The sequence below is a fragment of the Protopterus annectens genome, chromosome 1.part2, assembly GCF_019279795.1.
Source record: "Protopterus annectens isolate FY-2018-M chromosome 1.part2, PAN1.0, whole genome shotgun sequence".
Classification (NCBI taxonomy): domain Eukaryota; kingdom Metazoa; phylum Chordata; order Ceratodontiformes; family Protopteridae; genus Protopterus; species Protopterus annectens.
The window spans coordinates 593360719-593375996 of record NC_056727.1 but is presented as its reverse complement, the minus strand read 5'-3'; the positions used below and the strand labels follow the sequence as shown (position 1 = coordinate 593375996).

Here is a 15278-nt window from a genome sequence, read left to right as displayed (position 1 = left end):
TCTAGAGAGCGAGCATCCTTTGGCTCTGGGGTGCTCAGAAATATCCTTCCATAGGGGCCTCCCAGGAATACTAGTAGCTGGGGACTCTGTCCCATATGTGCAGAATGAATGAAGTCAACTACTTTAGATAAAGAAGTTATGTTCTCACCATAACGTTCCATCTGAGTAGTAGACTTCATTCTTCTGCACCTTCCCTCCCTCCATCCCCCTCACTCTTCTGGTTTTTCCCATTTAGGATTGTGGTTATGTTGCCATTTAGTGTCCACAAACTCGATCTGGGGCTAGATAGGAGGAAGTGATGTAATATAGGTAAGGGAGGAGCTTGGAGCTGATGCTTGAAAAGTTTTGCCTGCTCAGATCCGTATACCCATATGTGCAGAAGAATGAAGTCTACTACTCAGATGGAACATTATGGTAAGAACATAACTTCTTTTTTTACTGATAGGGATAGGTAGGTTGGGGTACAGAAATTAGGCAAGAGGGAGCTGGAATTTATTGAAGCAAATTAGCAAAAGAACCAAGGTATTGAGACCAAAAAAGTAGAGAAAGAAAGTAATGGAGTAGGACTGAGGCCAAGCACAAGTTTGGACTTCATCTTAGAGATTGCTTTGTATACTAGAGATTAAGAGTATTGGCAAAAGAAAATTGATAGGATAGTGCTAAGTGAATGATCAGCTCTGGCAGAGTTTCTACTTGTCTAGAAAAGAAGCTGCTGTTAAAAATAGATAATTACTAGAGCATATAAAATATTGCATATTAACTGCAAGAATCAATTAGAGGAACTTAGAAAAGATTGGGAGGCCAAATAGAAGAACAGTTCACAAAGGAGCAATGGGAGGACATCTGTATGACTCACAACTGTGCAACAAAGTCCAAAAGTTTTAGGATTTGTGTTTGCATGGGTATTTTATACCTCAAGCAGATTTCAGATAATTTTACCTCAAGTAGATAGCAAGTGCTGGCAGCATGATAAGAAAGATACAGATATTTAGGAAAATATTTTTGGGAATGTAATGCATTGGCAGATTTTAAGGATTCCCTGCAGAGTACTTTGTCAGAAACATTGAGGAAGCAAATGGTTGTAACTAAGGAAGTTATTGTTATGAACCGGGATATGGGATCTGAATTGCCCAAATCTAGTAAGGTATTTCTAAGTTTAATGCTGTTTATTGCAAGAAAAAACAACTGTTACTAGAAAATGGAAAACAACATTTAAACCAGTTGAAGTACTGAATGTTGTAAAGGAGATAAAAGAACTGGAGTTGGAGTCCATAGAAATAAATAGAAATAATTTGAAGTTGTGGGAACACGGATGATATAATTTAGGATCAGTGATGTTTATGAAAAGACAAGAATTGAGCAATTAATGTATTGCTGAAGTAAATGATTGTTGAAACAAAATCATTTATGTACAATGTATGAAAATAATGGCAGTTATTACTATGGTTTGTTTTCTTTTCTTTTGAGGTATGTGCTTGTGTTATTGTTTAAAGCGTGAAGAGTTAATAAAGATGTTAAAAAAGAACACTGGAGAAGTTCTTTCCCTGGGGGCTCAGTTTCATTTTAGCTTATCATTGAGAATTGTACCAGAACAGATACAACTTTGGTAAATAATCGTTTTTATTTATTTAGAGTGCACCGACATTCCTTGATTGCAATAATAATATCAGATGATTATTTTTTTTACAGGAGCAGCTATTTTCTTTGAATTCAAACACTATAAACCCAAGAAAAGATTTACAAGCACCAAGTGCTTTGCTTTCATGGAGATGGATGAGATCAAACCTGGTCCAGTTGTAATAGAACTGTAAGTAGTTAAGTTCAGTGGAAAAGTAGTTTTCTATTCTGATCCTTAATCTTTATTTTTACCTACTTGTTTAAGTGCCTAAATGCATCAGTGAAAGTAACATTTTAATATTTGTCATACTGCTCACTATATTGCAGAGAGACTATGGATGTTCTTTAGCCTCCATGAGGCGTTTATTCTGACTGTCTTCCTAGAAGGAATGCATACCCATCATTGTACTACACTGCAAGAACTCACCTGGCTAGAACTCCCCCACCATTTAGCGTACCTACAACTTACCATCGCCCACAAACTTATCTATTTCCCTGATGCCTGTCCTTCCCGCACTAGTATACTGACCATCTACCACCCAAACCGGTAACGTAGATCTGAAAATAAACTACTACTAAATGTCGACAAACCTAACCTTTCTGCTGGTCATGTGTTATACTCCTTTTCTGTCTCCAAACTATGGAACAATCTTCCACCTGTACTCAGATCAATCACTAATCCAATTACCTTTAAAAACTCACTTAAATCTCATCTCACCACACAATGGATATGTCCCTGTACCTCTACCAACAACCCTAAAATCTGACCCCCCCCCCAACATACTATCTCTGCTTCCCCCTATACCACTCTGCCATATATTTCTACTTCTCTCCCTTCCTATCCTTTCTCTATTCTGTCACTATTTCAGAATGTCAGCCTTTCACCTCTTGAGATATCTTACTCTCACGTCATTGTATAAAATACACATAGTTGCTATGTCCCAAAATGTCGATTATTACCTGTATCATATATAATGTTGATTATATATTATGACTGTACTGTCTTTAAAATTTCTGTCTGTTCAAGCAACTGTAAAGCTTTTCTCCACACATAATTATTAATGTACTGTTTCTAATTTTACTGTTTATATAACTGTGGAGCTTTTCTCCCCGGGCCTCCCCTGAAAATGGGTTTGTCAGGCCCAGTGAACTTTCCCTGTAATCAAATGCAATAAATAAATATCATAGGGCATGTGGCTGACTTTAGTTAGGTATTAGTGTATTTAAAGATCCTTTTCAGTCAATCCATCCAGTCTGACATGTGGGTCCTCAAGCTGCTTGCTGGATCCAACTCAGCAGTATGAGTGGAGGTTATTCCATATTCTTCAGCTCCAAAAGCAATTAGAGCTACCAGGATGACCTAAATTCTTGTTCTCTCACTGGTCCATCCCTTGGCTGCTGTTACTTCAGAACCAGTCTTCCATCTGGTCCTGTGGTCCAGTGACTCATTAGACTCTGGTCTCATTAGATCTGTAGAGTCTCGGACCCGAGAGTTCAGGTTGATGTTTTTGGCTGTGTCTTCAGGACCATTGTTCTTGACTCTTTTGGTAGTGTCAGTGACATCTGCCATTGAGTACTCACTGCTAATTTGCTCATCTTGGCTTTCAACCTTTCATGGCTTTGGGGGTCCCCCAGCGACCGTGTCTGCTTCTCCGAAGGGAAAACTAAATCCAACAGCTGGTTCAGTATCTTTGGATCTAATAGCAGTCGGTTTGACCTTCTGGATGTTGAGAAGGATGATTTCTTTAACAAGAGAGTGAGTCTTCAGGTTCCAGTGGAGGCAGCTCTACCCCATGGCCCACTTACTTTCTCACCTTCTTTTCATCAGATATACATAGGTCAACATTGCTATATAGGCCTCAAACCACCTGCTGAGAAACAGCTGCAGTCCTTTGAGGAGTCAGGTGACACCTACCCTGATTTACCACATGTAAGAAGAAACAGATATAGACGCCCTATCAGAATCTCCCTCCCATCTATGATGCCAACTGAAAAGATTGAGTGGGATCCCCACAGTCCCCGCCAAAACAAGCCTCATTTGACACATTATTGCTTATTGGGGAGCCTGGCCTTGTCGATTCCTCTTCTCAACACAAGGCCTATGGGATGACATCAGCTATGTCCTGGGTGGTCCGTTCAGCTGATAAGTTAATTGACTTGGTGGCAAGGATCTTGGTAGGAGCCCAACACCTTTCAGGTAATACCTCATAAACTGAACAAAAATTCTCTGCCCACCAAAAGAAAAGTAGCACTGGGCTAAAACTCATGCTGTAGACTCCATTGTGGTAGCATCCACCAAAAGATAGCTTTCTGAAGACACTGTGTCTGTCCAGCCCTAAACTATGCCACACATGTAAACAGGTTTTAAAGTGCTTGGTCTCTGCAGGGTCTGTCTTCTCTGAAAGCCCCACTGATGACAGAGTACAAGAAACAGTTTGAAATTACTTTGACTACTATGTCCAGTATCATGAATCTCTTCATGATGCTGGACATCCGTAGATGGCTTTTTTTTACTGTTTCACTACATTTATGTACAGTTTTAACTGTATTTTTCATTGCTAGGTACTGTTTTATTACTCTAATTGCATTTTTTTCTGAATTACTTAACTGTAAACTGCTTTTACATACTGAGACTTGTATTTTCTGTTTGTGAGTGCTCTATCTATGCTTTTTTGTACATTTTTTTGTGAGGTTTCTGTGTTTTAGTCAGGTAGCATATAACTGATTTGTTTGCATTTAAAAGCATTCTCTAGAGTCTCCTTGCTCCTTTATCTGTTTAAAACGTTCATTTAGTGGCTACAGCTGTAGCTGTAATAGTGTGCATTACTGTAATCACATTTGTACTGAATTACTAAACTGTAAACTGCTTTTTCATACTGAGACTTGTATTTTCTGTTTGTGAGTGCTCTTTATGTGCTTTTCTGTGCATTTATTGTGAGGTTTTTGTGTTCTAGTCAGGTTGCATAATCTAGATAGTGGTGTGCTGTTGTCCAGGTCTGGTAGTTTTGTTTGTTGAGTTTCCTGTGTATCTGGCAGCCATCTTCTGCTGATAGTGTTTTATCTTCTTTGTTATTGAGAGTAACATGGTTTCCTGACCTTTTCTAGTGTGAGTAATTGGTGTAAGATCAGGGGCTAGCAGGACTGGGTAGTAATTTGAGCTCCTAGATTCTTCCATCCTTTCTGGTATATAAACTCTTTGTCTGCAAGGGGCTGTGCTTGTATTTACCAGGCTGTGGAATGGTGATTCATCACTGGGATAAAGCAGAAATTCCTTAAGATTCTAACAACAGAATAACTTCTTTCTTAAATTATTTTCATTGAATTGCACTTCTTTAATGTTATAATTGTGCTATACAGCTAATCTACTACATTTTGCACTGTTATAAAGCTTTTTTTACTGTTTCACTGCATTCGTGCACTGTTTTATACTGTTTTGACTGTGTTTTGACATTGCTAGATACTGTTTCATTACTCTAATTTACTGAATTACTTAAGTGTAAACTGCTTTTTCATAATGAGAGTTGTATTTTCTGTTTGTGAGTGCTCTATCTGTGCTTTTCTGTACATTTTTTGTGAGGTTTCTGTGTTGTAGTCCGGTATCATATATGTAACTGATTTGTTGTCAGTTAAAAGCATTCTCTAGAGTCTCCTTGCTCCTTTATTTGATTAAAACTTTCATTTAGTGGCTACAGCTAGTAGCTGTAATAGTTTCCCCAACTGCCCTCCCTGTTGGTGGCTTTGCAGTTGCCTGCCCATACTGTAAATTTGATCTGGGCCACTCCTCCCAGTGTAGTGTCATTAGCTCATTCTACCTAATAGAGAGAACATTTGAGAAGGCCAGCCCACTTAGATTCTTAACCTTGAATTATCTTCTGTTCCTGCTTTTTCCCTTTCCACTTTACTTAAAAAAAAAATGTTGCTAGAATCTCCTTGTGTTCTGACTGAGTGTGCTTCTCAGTTGATAAGTATATTTTTTGGCACTTTTTAACTGTTCAGAGTTGAATAAAACAGTAATTAAATTCATTTAAACTGTATTTGCTCTAATATTGCTACACACTCAAGTGTGCTAGCTTGCACTGCACTTGAATTGTTTTAGTGCTGTTTTAGCTGCCTTTCTGTAAAAAAAAAAAAAAAATTCTAAGCTTGTTTCCTGCCTTCCTGTAAACTAGTCTAGTCCTGATACAGATTTGCTGTATCCAAGACTGTTTGTAAGCTTCTGAGCTCCCCAAGCCTTTCTGTGTTGGAGGGAAGCCTTCTAGCTTATCAGTGGGAGTAGTAAGCACTAAGTAGCCTATCTACCACAAGACAAGTGGTTTCTGGCCCAGAAATTGTAGTTATTGGCCATTTGGGCAGTTTTTCCATCTCTTTCAACTTTTCTGGTTTAAAAGCCTGCGTTTGCGCTTGTTTCCTGCTTCTCCTGTAACTAGTCTAGTCCAGATACAGATTTGCTGTATCCAAGACTGTTTGTAAGCTTCTGAGCCCCGCAATCATTTCTGTGTTGGCGGGAAGCCTTCTAGCTTATCAGTGAGAGTGTTAAGCACTAGGTAGCCTATCTACCACAAGAGGAGTAGTTTCTGGCACAGAAATTGTGGTTTATTGGTCATTTGGGCAGTTTTTTCCATCTCTTTCAACTTTCTGGTTTAAAAGCCCACATTTGAGCTTGTTTCCCACCTTTCCTGTAACTAGTTCAGTCCAGATGCAGATTGCTATATCCAGGACTGTATGTAAGCTTCTGGGCCAGAAAGCACTCCTCTTGTGGTAGATAGTATACCTAGTGCCCTAGTGCAGTGGGAGTGGTAAGCACTAGGTAGCTTATCTACCACTAGAGGAGTGCTTTCTGGCCCAGAAATTGTAGTTTACTGGCCATTTGGGCAGTTTTCCCATCTCTCTCAACTTTCTGGTTTAAAAGTCCGTGTTTGCACTTGTTTCTCACCTTTCCTGTAACTAGTCTAGTCCAGATACAGACTTGCTGTATAAAGGACTGTTTGTAAGCATCTGAGCGGTGCCAAAGTCTGCTCTTCAATTTTTCCTTTAGTTCTACTAGTTCTCTCCTCTCCTGCACTTTTACTAGCTTATTAGTCTAGCACTTTACTGGAATTCTTGTAACAATTATTGTAACACACAAAACTGCTACCAGCTCTAAACTTTCTACAAAGAAACATATCCAGTACTTATTATTAATGCCCACCCTCCAGGTATGTCTAAAGGTGAGTTCCCTGTGCTTTTTCCTATTAACCTGGTGAACTTGGGCATCGGGATGTACACAGGCAACCCTGTCCTCTTACCTCCCAACACACAGACTTGCAAGAGATGAACTTACATATCCAAATTGGAAGCCACTCACTCGCCAGCCAAGACCGGAATAGCTGGTGAAGAGGAGAATGTCAACATGTGCACCACACCACATGGAGCATATAGCCCTCCAGAACACACACCAGCACTGCCTCCACATAAAAACACAAACCACACACCCACTTTTGTGGAGGCTCTCAATAAAAATCTACCCAAACAGCAGAGACCTCCAAGGCAGAAACACACTTGCCCACCACAACACAACACTAAGCATGAGACACATAACTCTCCTAAGCAGTTTGCCAAACAAAGCCCCCCAAGGCAAAACAGCATTCCCAACACACTAGTCATAGGTGACTCGATAGTGAAACACACTGATGTCCCACTCACTAGGTTGAATAAGGAGAAAGTAAGAGTCAGCTGCCTGTCAGGTGCCAGAATCCACCACATAACGCATGCACTCAGGTCCCTCAACAACAGGTACAAATATGACTCAGTCATTCTACATGTGGGTGTGAATGGCCTGAGATGTACCTCCCTGGACTACATGAAAAGAGACATGGAGGAGCTCTTGGACTATGTAGCCCAGGCGGGTATGACCCTAGCCCTGAGCAGCATCCTACCATCACTCAGAATGATACCAGAGTACAATCAGAAAATGAGTGATTTCAACAATTTGTTAAGTTTCTGGTGCCATTCTAAGGGGATCCAGTATCTGTCTGCCTGGGATGACATGATTGCCAGACCTCGATGCTTTGCCAGACATGGCCTGCATCTTTCACCCCTGGGCTTCCGGATACTGGCCAAGGTTCTTGCCACCCCTATAGTGCCTTTTTCAGGCGGTGTTCCATAGACCAAATTACCACCGTAACAGCTACAAACAAATGCAATCTGAGGGTCATGCTTCTCAATGCTAGAAGTCTAAATCTCAAAATGCACTTGGTCGAAGCACTCCTTAAAATGGAGAACATCGATATTTGTGCTGTAACAGAGACCTGGTTCAAGGCAGCAGAAAGCACCCCTACACTACCAAGCTATAACTCTTTCCACACCTTTCAGCCTCAGAACTTGGACCGAAGCTCCAAAGGTGGTGGTGTTTCCATATTCATAAAGGATACGCACACCTCCAGACTGATATCCCAACATAACGCATCAGAGATAGTTCAGGTGCAGCTATCATTGGGTAAGACAGGAATTCAGGTCATAGCCTGCTGTAGGTCCCCAACCATGTCCCAAGACTCACACTCCACATTCCTAAGCACCCTGGAGAATATTAGGGTCCAGTCTAACACTCTCATACTAGGCAACTTCAACTACCCCTCCCTTAACTGGGAAAACTCCTCATGTACCAGTACACTTGCCCAATGTTTCCTGAAGTTCATTAATTCCAATCCCCTGGACCAGCTCGTTCTTACCCCCACTAGAGGTAGCAACATCCTTGACCTGCTCGTTACTAACGTGGGCAACTGTTGCTCTACACCAATAGTCAGCTCCTCCCTGGTTAGATCCGACCACAAACTAATCACCTTGGAAATCCACATCCATCCCACCCCACCCCCACAAGGGTAACCACCATGAAAAACTTCTCCAAAGCTAACTTTGGGCTCCTAAAAACAGAGGTGGCTAATTTCATGGCACCCATGCAAATGAAGAATAGTTGTATGACTGCCACATCATAGACCAATGCACTGTACGAACACGTGCACAAATGCATGGATCTCGCCATACCCAATAGAACCAAGACGCTCTCCTCCAAAAAAAGGAAGTCAATCTGGTGGTCCTCTGCCATAAACAAACTCTACAACAGAAGGAGGAAACTGATGTGGAATAAGGTAAAGTCCCACGACTGGAAGAACTCCCTTATCAGCCTCAACAAAAAGTTGAGCTCCCTCATAAAATTCTCTAAAGTTAGCTATGAAAACAGAATTGCAGCAGATAGTAAAGACAACCACAAGGCCTTCTGTAGTTATGTAAAGAATCTCTACGGCAATACCCAGATTTGCTGTGAGCTATTGCACAATGGTACCTACTATACCGAGCCAACAGATGCTGCCAATATACTGGCCGACAGATTCAATGCCAACTTTACCGCCCCCCCCCCCAAAGGACCGATCACAATACCAGTAGACTGCCAGGCACCCAGTATTACTGCTCCACAGGTTAAAAAAGCACTGTCCAAGGCCAAGAATACAGCTTCTATGGGACCTGACATTATCCCTGGCTGTGTTCTACATGAATTACAGAGTGAACTGGCACCTCACCTTTGTGCTCTGTTCAGTCACAGCCTCACTTCAGGCCTTGTCCCTACCGAATGGCACACTGCTGTAGTCATCCCTTTCCACAAAGGAAGAGCGACTACATACACTGGGAACTATCGCCCCATTAGCCTGGTGAGTCTGATATGCAAAGCTATGGAATGCATCATCATGGACCTAACAAACAAGGATATAGGGAATCTCCAAACTCTGGATCCCACACAGCTTGGTTTTGTGAAGGGTAGATCATCCCTGCTCAACTTGGTTGACTTCTTTGAGTCAGTCACCAGAGCTGTGGATGAAGGCAAAATGGTTTGTACAGCCTACCTTGATCTGGCCAAGGCCTTTGATACCATTTCCCACTCAGGAGTCATAGAAAAACTCACCAAGCTAGGCAACAACCCCTATAGAACCCACAGTGTGAAAGTAGCTGACTCCAAGTCAGACTGCCAACTAGTCACAAGTGGAGTCCCACAGGGTTCGGTTCTGAGTCCTCTCCTGTTTGGTATCTACTTCTTTGAAGTCCAGGCCAACACAAAGGGACTCTGGCTGGCAAAGTTCACAGACTATTCCAAGTTGAGAGATATTATTAACTCCCCAAGTGATGTTGACATCCTATAGAATGGCCTCACTGAGACCAAAGATTGGTGTCAGAACCATGGCCTTAAGTTCAATGCCAAAAAATGTGTCATCATCCCCTTTGAGGAAAAACTCATTTCCCATGAATTACCACATTGATGGTAGTCCACTGAACACAGAAGGCGTTATAAGAGATCTGGGAACACAGGTTGACAGAAACCTCTCTTTTGATCACCACATTGCCACTGTGGTCAGAAAGTCCTATGTGACACATCTCATTACTATGGGATTTGCATCCAGGAAGAAAGAGGTCATTGTCTCCTTCTACTCTTCCCTCATTAGGCCAGTCATAGAGTACAGTGCCCCATTTGGCATGTACCCCACTAAACACCTGCAACAACTGGAGAGGCCACAAAAGTACCCCACAAAGAGGATCCTAGGCCTTAAACACTTTGCCTATATGGACAGACTCAAAAAACTCCAACTATTCCCGGTCTTATATCGCCTACTTAGAGGCGATCTCTGCTTGATTTACAAAGCCATGTCTGACCCAGCTTTGTTAGAAATGCTACATCTAAAGAAATCCCAATCCTTCCGCACCACATGCTCCCGAGACCTCAACCTCATTACCACAATCAACAGAACATACTGGATGAACAGGTTCATAACCTAGAGACTGCCCATGCTATGGAATAGACTTCCCATACATGTCAAGCAGAACACCTTGCTGACCTCTTCAAGAGAAAGCTTGATGAGTGGATGGGAAATAGAAAATTCACCCCAGGGAATAACTCCAGTGGCTCTTCTCGACAGAGGTACTGGGAACTAAGGTCGGGTGGCACAATGCCAGGGTAATCCTATGGCTAGGCTTGTAAAGGCCCCAGGCCCATTAGCCTAGTGCACACCTATGAACCTATAATGCATAATGTAACCAATTGAGTGATTAGGGCAGCCAGGACTGATTTAGTCATGAGAAGCCATGAGTGGCTGCCTCTGTGTGATTTTACAGACATTAAAGCATCATTCATAAGTGCCCCATTTGTTGAGTCATCCTTGTTTGGCCTGTCTGTGGAAGAGAGACTACAGAAGACTGAGCAAGAAGATAAAACCCTTTCTGCCATCAGAGATCTTTTAACAGGAACTAAAAAGGACCTTTTTCCCTCTGGTTTCGGAAGTCTAAATGTCAGTTTGACTCATATTCTGACAGGGGCGGCTGTAGCAGAAGTGACCCCTTCAACAGATGCAGACCCAGGGGCTGAGGAGTTCCATAGAGTCAGGGATGTCATGTACCCTTTTCCAGCAGGAAATCACAGAATCCCTGAAGGTCTGCCCAACCGCCCCACTCTGGAGGCAGTCAGTGGTCACCTGTCCTTGTACCCAACTTCATGACTGTTCTTCAGACAAGACAAGTGGGTAACAGGGGTAATATCCAGAGGCTATTACGTGCTGTGTTTGGTAACCCCTCCTCAGCCCAGCAACCCATTGATGGACATTCCATCCATCCAGACAAAGCCTTCACACAAAAAGATAGCTTCTCTTCTCACCAGAAGAGCCATCCAAAAGATCCAACCAGACCAGAGATGGTCAGGAATTTTTTGGTTCTGAAGAAAACACAGGATCTCAGGCCCATTTTGGACCTCAGCATTCTGAACACATGCAAGACCTGGTTCAGGATAGTCACTGTCCAATTGATTCTAACATATTTCATGGCAAATGAATTGATGTGCTGTCTGGATCTTCAAGATGTTTACCTTCACATAAAGATAGCAAACGATTGCAGTAGATTCTTATGTTTCTGAGTAGCACCTAGTCATTACTAGTTCATAGCTCTACCATATGGTCTCACCACAGCCTCCAGGGTGTTCACCAAATGTGTGGTTGGCATAGCAGCCCATCTACCACTTCTGGGAGATCAGATCTTCCCATGTCTGGACCATTGGCTGTAGATTGCCCCGTTAATGGAGTGTCTTTTGCAAGCCAGAGGACTACCTTCTTCATCTTTGCCAGTTCCTGGGGATATCAATGAGCCTGCAAAAATCCAGTCCTGCTCAGAAAATTGAACAAGGCAGTTTGGGATTACCTGATCTGAAGGGGTATTTCAGAGCTACACAGTTAAGGTTCCTATACATAGCACAAGCAGAAACCTGTAATTCAAAATGGAAAGGGGTAATGGTGAAACAGGTGGGAAGCTCAAGGAACAAGGAAAAACTGGGATTTTGGATGCAGATCCTAAGGAAAATAACAATAACTACACTGAATATTTCAAAGTAGCAGAAAGTATTCTAAAAACTAAACCAGCACTGGAGTGGAGAAAGGAGATTCTGCTGATAGGGATGACTACAATTAGGGATACAGACAATAGGCAAGAGGGGGCTGGAATTTATTGGAGAAAACTGGCGAAAGAACAAAGGTATTGGGAGCAAATAATTAGAAAGGGAAAGGTAATAGAATGGGAAGAGGCCAAGAATTTATTTGGACTGCAGGATAGAGGTTGCCTTCCCAATCGATGAGTGATATCAGAATGTAGGCAAGAGAAAGAAATAAGGGGATCCTAAGTAGAAGGCCAGCACTGGTAGAGATTTTAGTAGAATCTAGAATAGAAACTGCTGTTAAAAATGAATAATTAGTAGAGCATACAAAATATTGTATGATAACTATAAGAATCAATCAGAGGAGATTAGAAAGGATTGTGAGGAGAAACTGGATAAGCAATTTCCAAAGAAACAATAGGGGGATATGTGCATGTCTCCCAAATATGCAACAAAATCTAAAAAATTTAGGATCTTTGCTTGGAAGTGTTTACATAGGTATTTTTTATATCCCAAGTGGACTCAAAAGAAATTTTCCTTAGGTAGACAACAAATGTTGGAGGGTGTTATGGGTAAGAAAGAGGTAACTGGGACATATTTTCTAGGAATGTAATAAGTTGGCAAACTTTAAAGATTCCCTGCAGACTGCTGTATCATAAATACTGGGTGAACAAATTGGTATAACCAAGGAAATTATTTTTTGAGCTATGATACAGAATCGGGTTTGCCTAGACAAAGTAAGGCCTTGCTGAGTCTAATTGTGGTGGCTGCCAAAAAAGCAGTTACTAGAAAATGGAAATCAAAGTCTAAACCAACTTTATTAAAAGTAATGAAGATAGTTACAGAGATAAAACAACTGGAATTGGGATCTTTAGAAAAGGGTAGGAGCAAATTACATAGGAAAATATGGGAATTGTGGGAACAGAACTTGCCAAGGAGGAAGGAGGCTTAAAAGGAAGCAGGACTTGAATGCGCTATGTAATGTTTGACAATGACTGAATAGATTATAAGTGATATGTAATGTTTGTAACTACAGTTATGTCAGTGTGGTTTGTGATGTATAATGATTGCAACTAAAATTATGTCAATATGGTTTGTTTTCATTTATATAAATGCATGATTACTTGTATGATGCATGATCATTTAATAAAATTGTTTATTGTTTAAAAAATCCTACTCAGAAAATCTTGTTCAGAGGGTGTCATCTAGATACAGCTGTATCATCTCCCTTCTTCCAGACAGGGTTCAGACCTTACTACCTGCAGTTCAGTCTCTACTCCTTATTAACTCTCCTGCAGAAGCCTTGGTTCTCAGAGTGTTAAAACGAACGGCATCTTCAGTCCTAATGGTAGACATGGCTCACTTCCACATGAGAATTTTGCAATGGTTTTTTCAAGCTCAGTGGTCACAGAGCATTCATCCTCTGTCCAAGACTATAATCATTATAGATTCATGCAGAAAGTATCTGCAGTGTTGTTTGCAAACTGAAATTATTCAGGCAGGCAGACTATTGTATCCTTCACTTCCACTTGCAACACTGACTATGAATGCATCCTCCCTTAGGTGTGGGAGGGGCATTTTTAAGGGAGAAGGGTCCAGGGTCTATGGACGGACAGCAATGCCAATCTACACATAAATTTCTTGGAGCTGAGGGCTGTTTTGTGTGTCCTGCAGGATCTTCAGGACTTCTTTCTTCAAGGAGTGGTATCTGTGCAAAATGACAATATAACAATAGTTTGGTACGTCAACAAGTGGGGGTGAACCAGATCTTACCCCTTAAATCAGAAGGCATTCAGCCTCGCACCACTTTCTGATAGCAATACATATCTCAGGGGTACTCATTTGCCTTTTTTAGAGGCTCAGCAGAGATCTTCCAATGTATTGCTAATGGTCCCTCAATCCAGTGATAGCCAGGAAAATAGTTAGTCACTGGAGCATTCCTTGCTGTGAGTCATTTACCACCCCATACAGCACCAAATGCAGCAGCTATTTTGACATGATTCCTCCTCTGGAATAATCATGAAGGGGATGCTCTGTCAAAGCTGGCCTCCCAAGCTTCTTTATGCTCATCCACCTCTTCCCCTACTGTCTAGATTTCTGCAGAAAGCATTACAGGGAAAAGCTACAGTCAACCTCATATCCCCCTTCTGGCCCAGACAGATATGGTTTCCCTTTCTACGGCCTCACCTAAAAGAGTCTTCCAGGCTTTTGGATCCCATTCAAGATCTGATTTCACACCCCTCTGGGAAGCCATACATGGACTTAGTGTTTGAAAGTAGCCACTTGGTTTCTTCCATTTCCAGTGATAGCCAATGATAATTCCATCCCCACATAGGTGGTCAGGATTATAACATTTTCTCGAAAGACTTCTTTGTGTAAGATCTATTGTAAAAAATGGAAAAGATTTGATCTGATGTTAATCTTCATTCCATTCATCACTGATGGGTTATTGGTTCTGTCCTCAGAACCGAGTCGGCCTTGTACCAAGCTCGCACCAGCCAAAAAGTCTTGTGCTAAGCTTTTACCCACAATAACCTTTTCCCTGTTACCTCAATTCTTGTTTGCCATGTAGCCGTAAAGCCGCGTTTAAGCCATCTCTCAGCTAAGTCTTAGATATTTTTGATATATAGTGCCTTTTGAAAAGTCTTGATAGTTTATCCTTCTTATTTTACTTGTATCTAACTGTCGCCAAGTTTTCCACCCTCTCTTCCAATTTTTCCTGTCAAACTACCTGTTGATAATCTTTGTACCACTGCTGGTACACTCCCTTCTCTCTACCTGCTGTGGTAATCTTCAAGTATCATTGTTGGTATTTTCCCTCTGTTTTTTCTGCCTAACATTGTGTATAATATTAATACTGTTTTTTTTTTTGTTGTTGCCTTGTTTTCTTTGTACTGCTTGTGTTTGTATTGGATTTGACATGTCTGAGAAAAAGGGCACTTCAGTCTTCAAACAATGCCTGAAGTGTGGGAGAAAAATGCTGAATACTGACGTTCATGATGACTGTGTGTATTGTTTGGAAGTGCCTCATCTCTCTGTCCAACCACCTTGCTCTATTTGTCAGGGATTTATTTGTTGCCTGACAGTAGGATGCTGACCAGTTCGACTCTCAGCTAGAGTGTCATCTGCGTGGAGACATGCGTGAATGGGCGTACCTTCTTTGAAGGTTGTGCATTACAGCTGGCAACTCAGCGCATAAAAATCAACTGCCAATCATTAGCAGACC

At 41.6% G+C, this 15278-nt stretch overlaps 1 protein-coding gene across 3 annotated transcripts in view; it reads left to right on the top strand.

The window, feature by feature from the left end:
* AIDA (axin interactor, dorsalization associated) overlaps window positions 1-15278 on the top strand; it is an 857654-nt gene that overhangs the window by 802625 nt on the left and 39751 nt on the right. For all 3 annotated transcript variants that reach the window (XM_044057885.1, XM_044057871.1, XM_044057878.1), the window contains one exon: window positions 1690-1807. In XM_044057885.1, the coding sequence (XP_043913820.1) occupies window positions 1690-1807 (118 nt within the window). The remainder of the gene's footprint in view (window positions 1-1689; window positions 1808-15278) is intronic.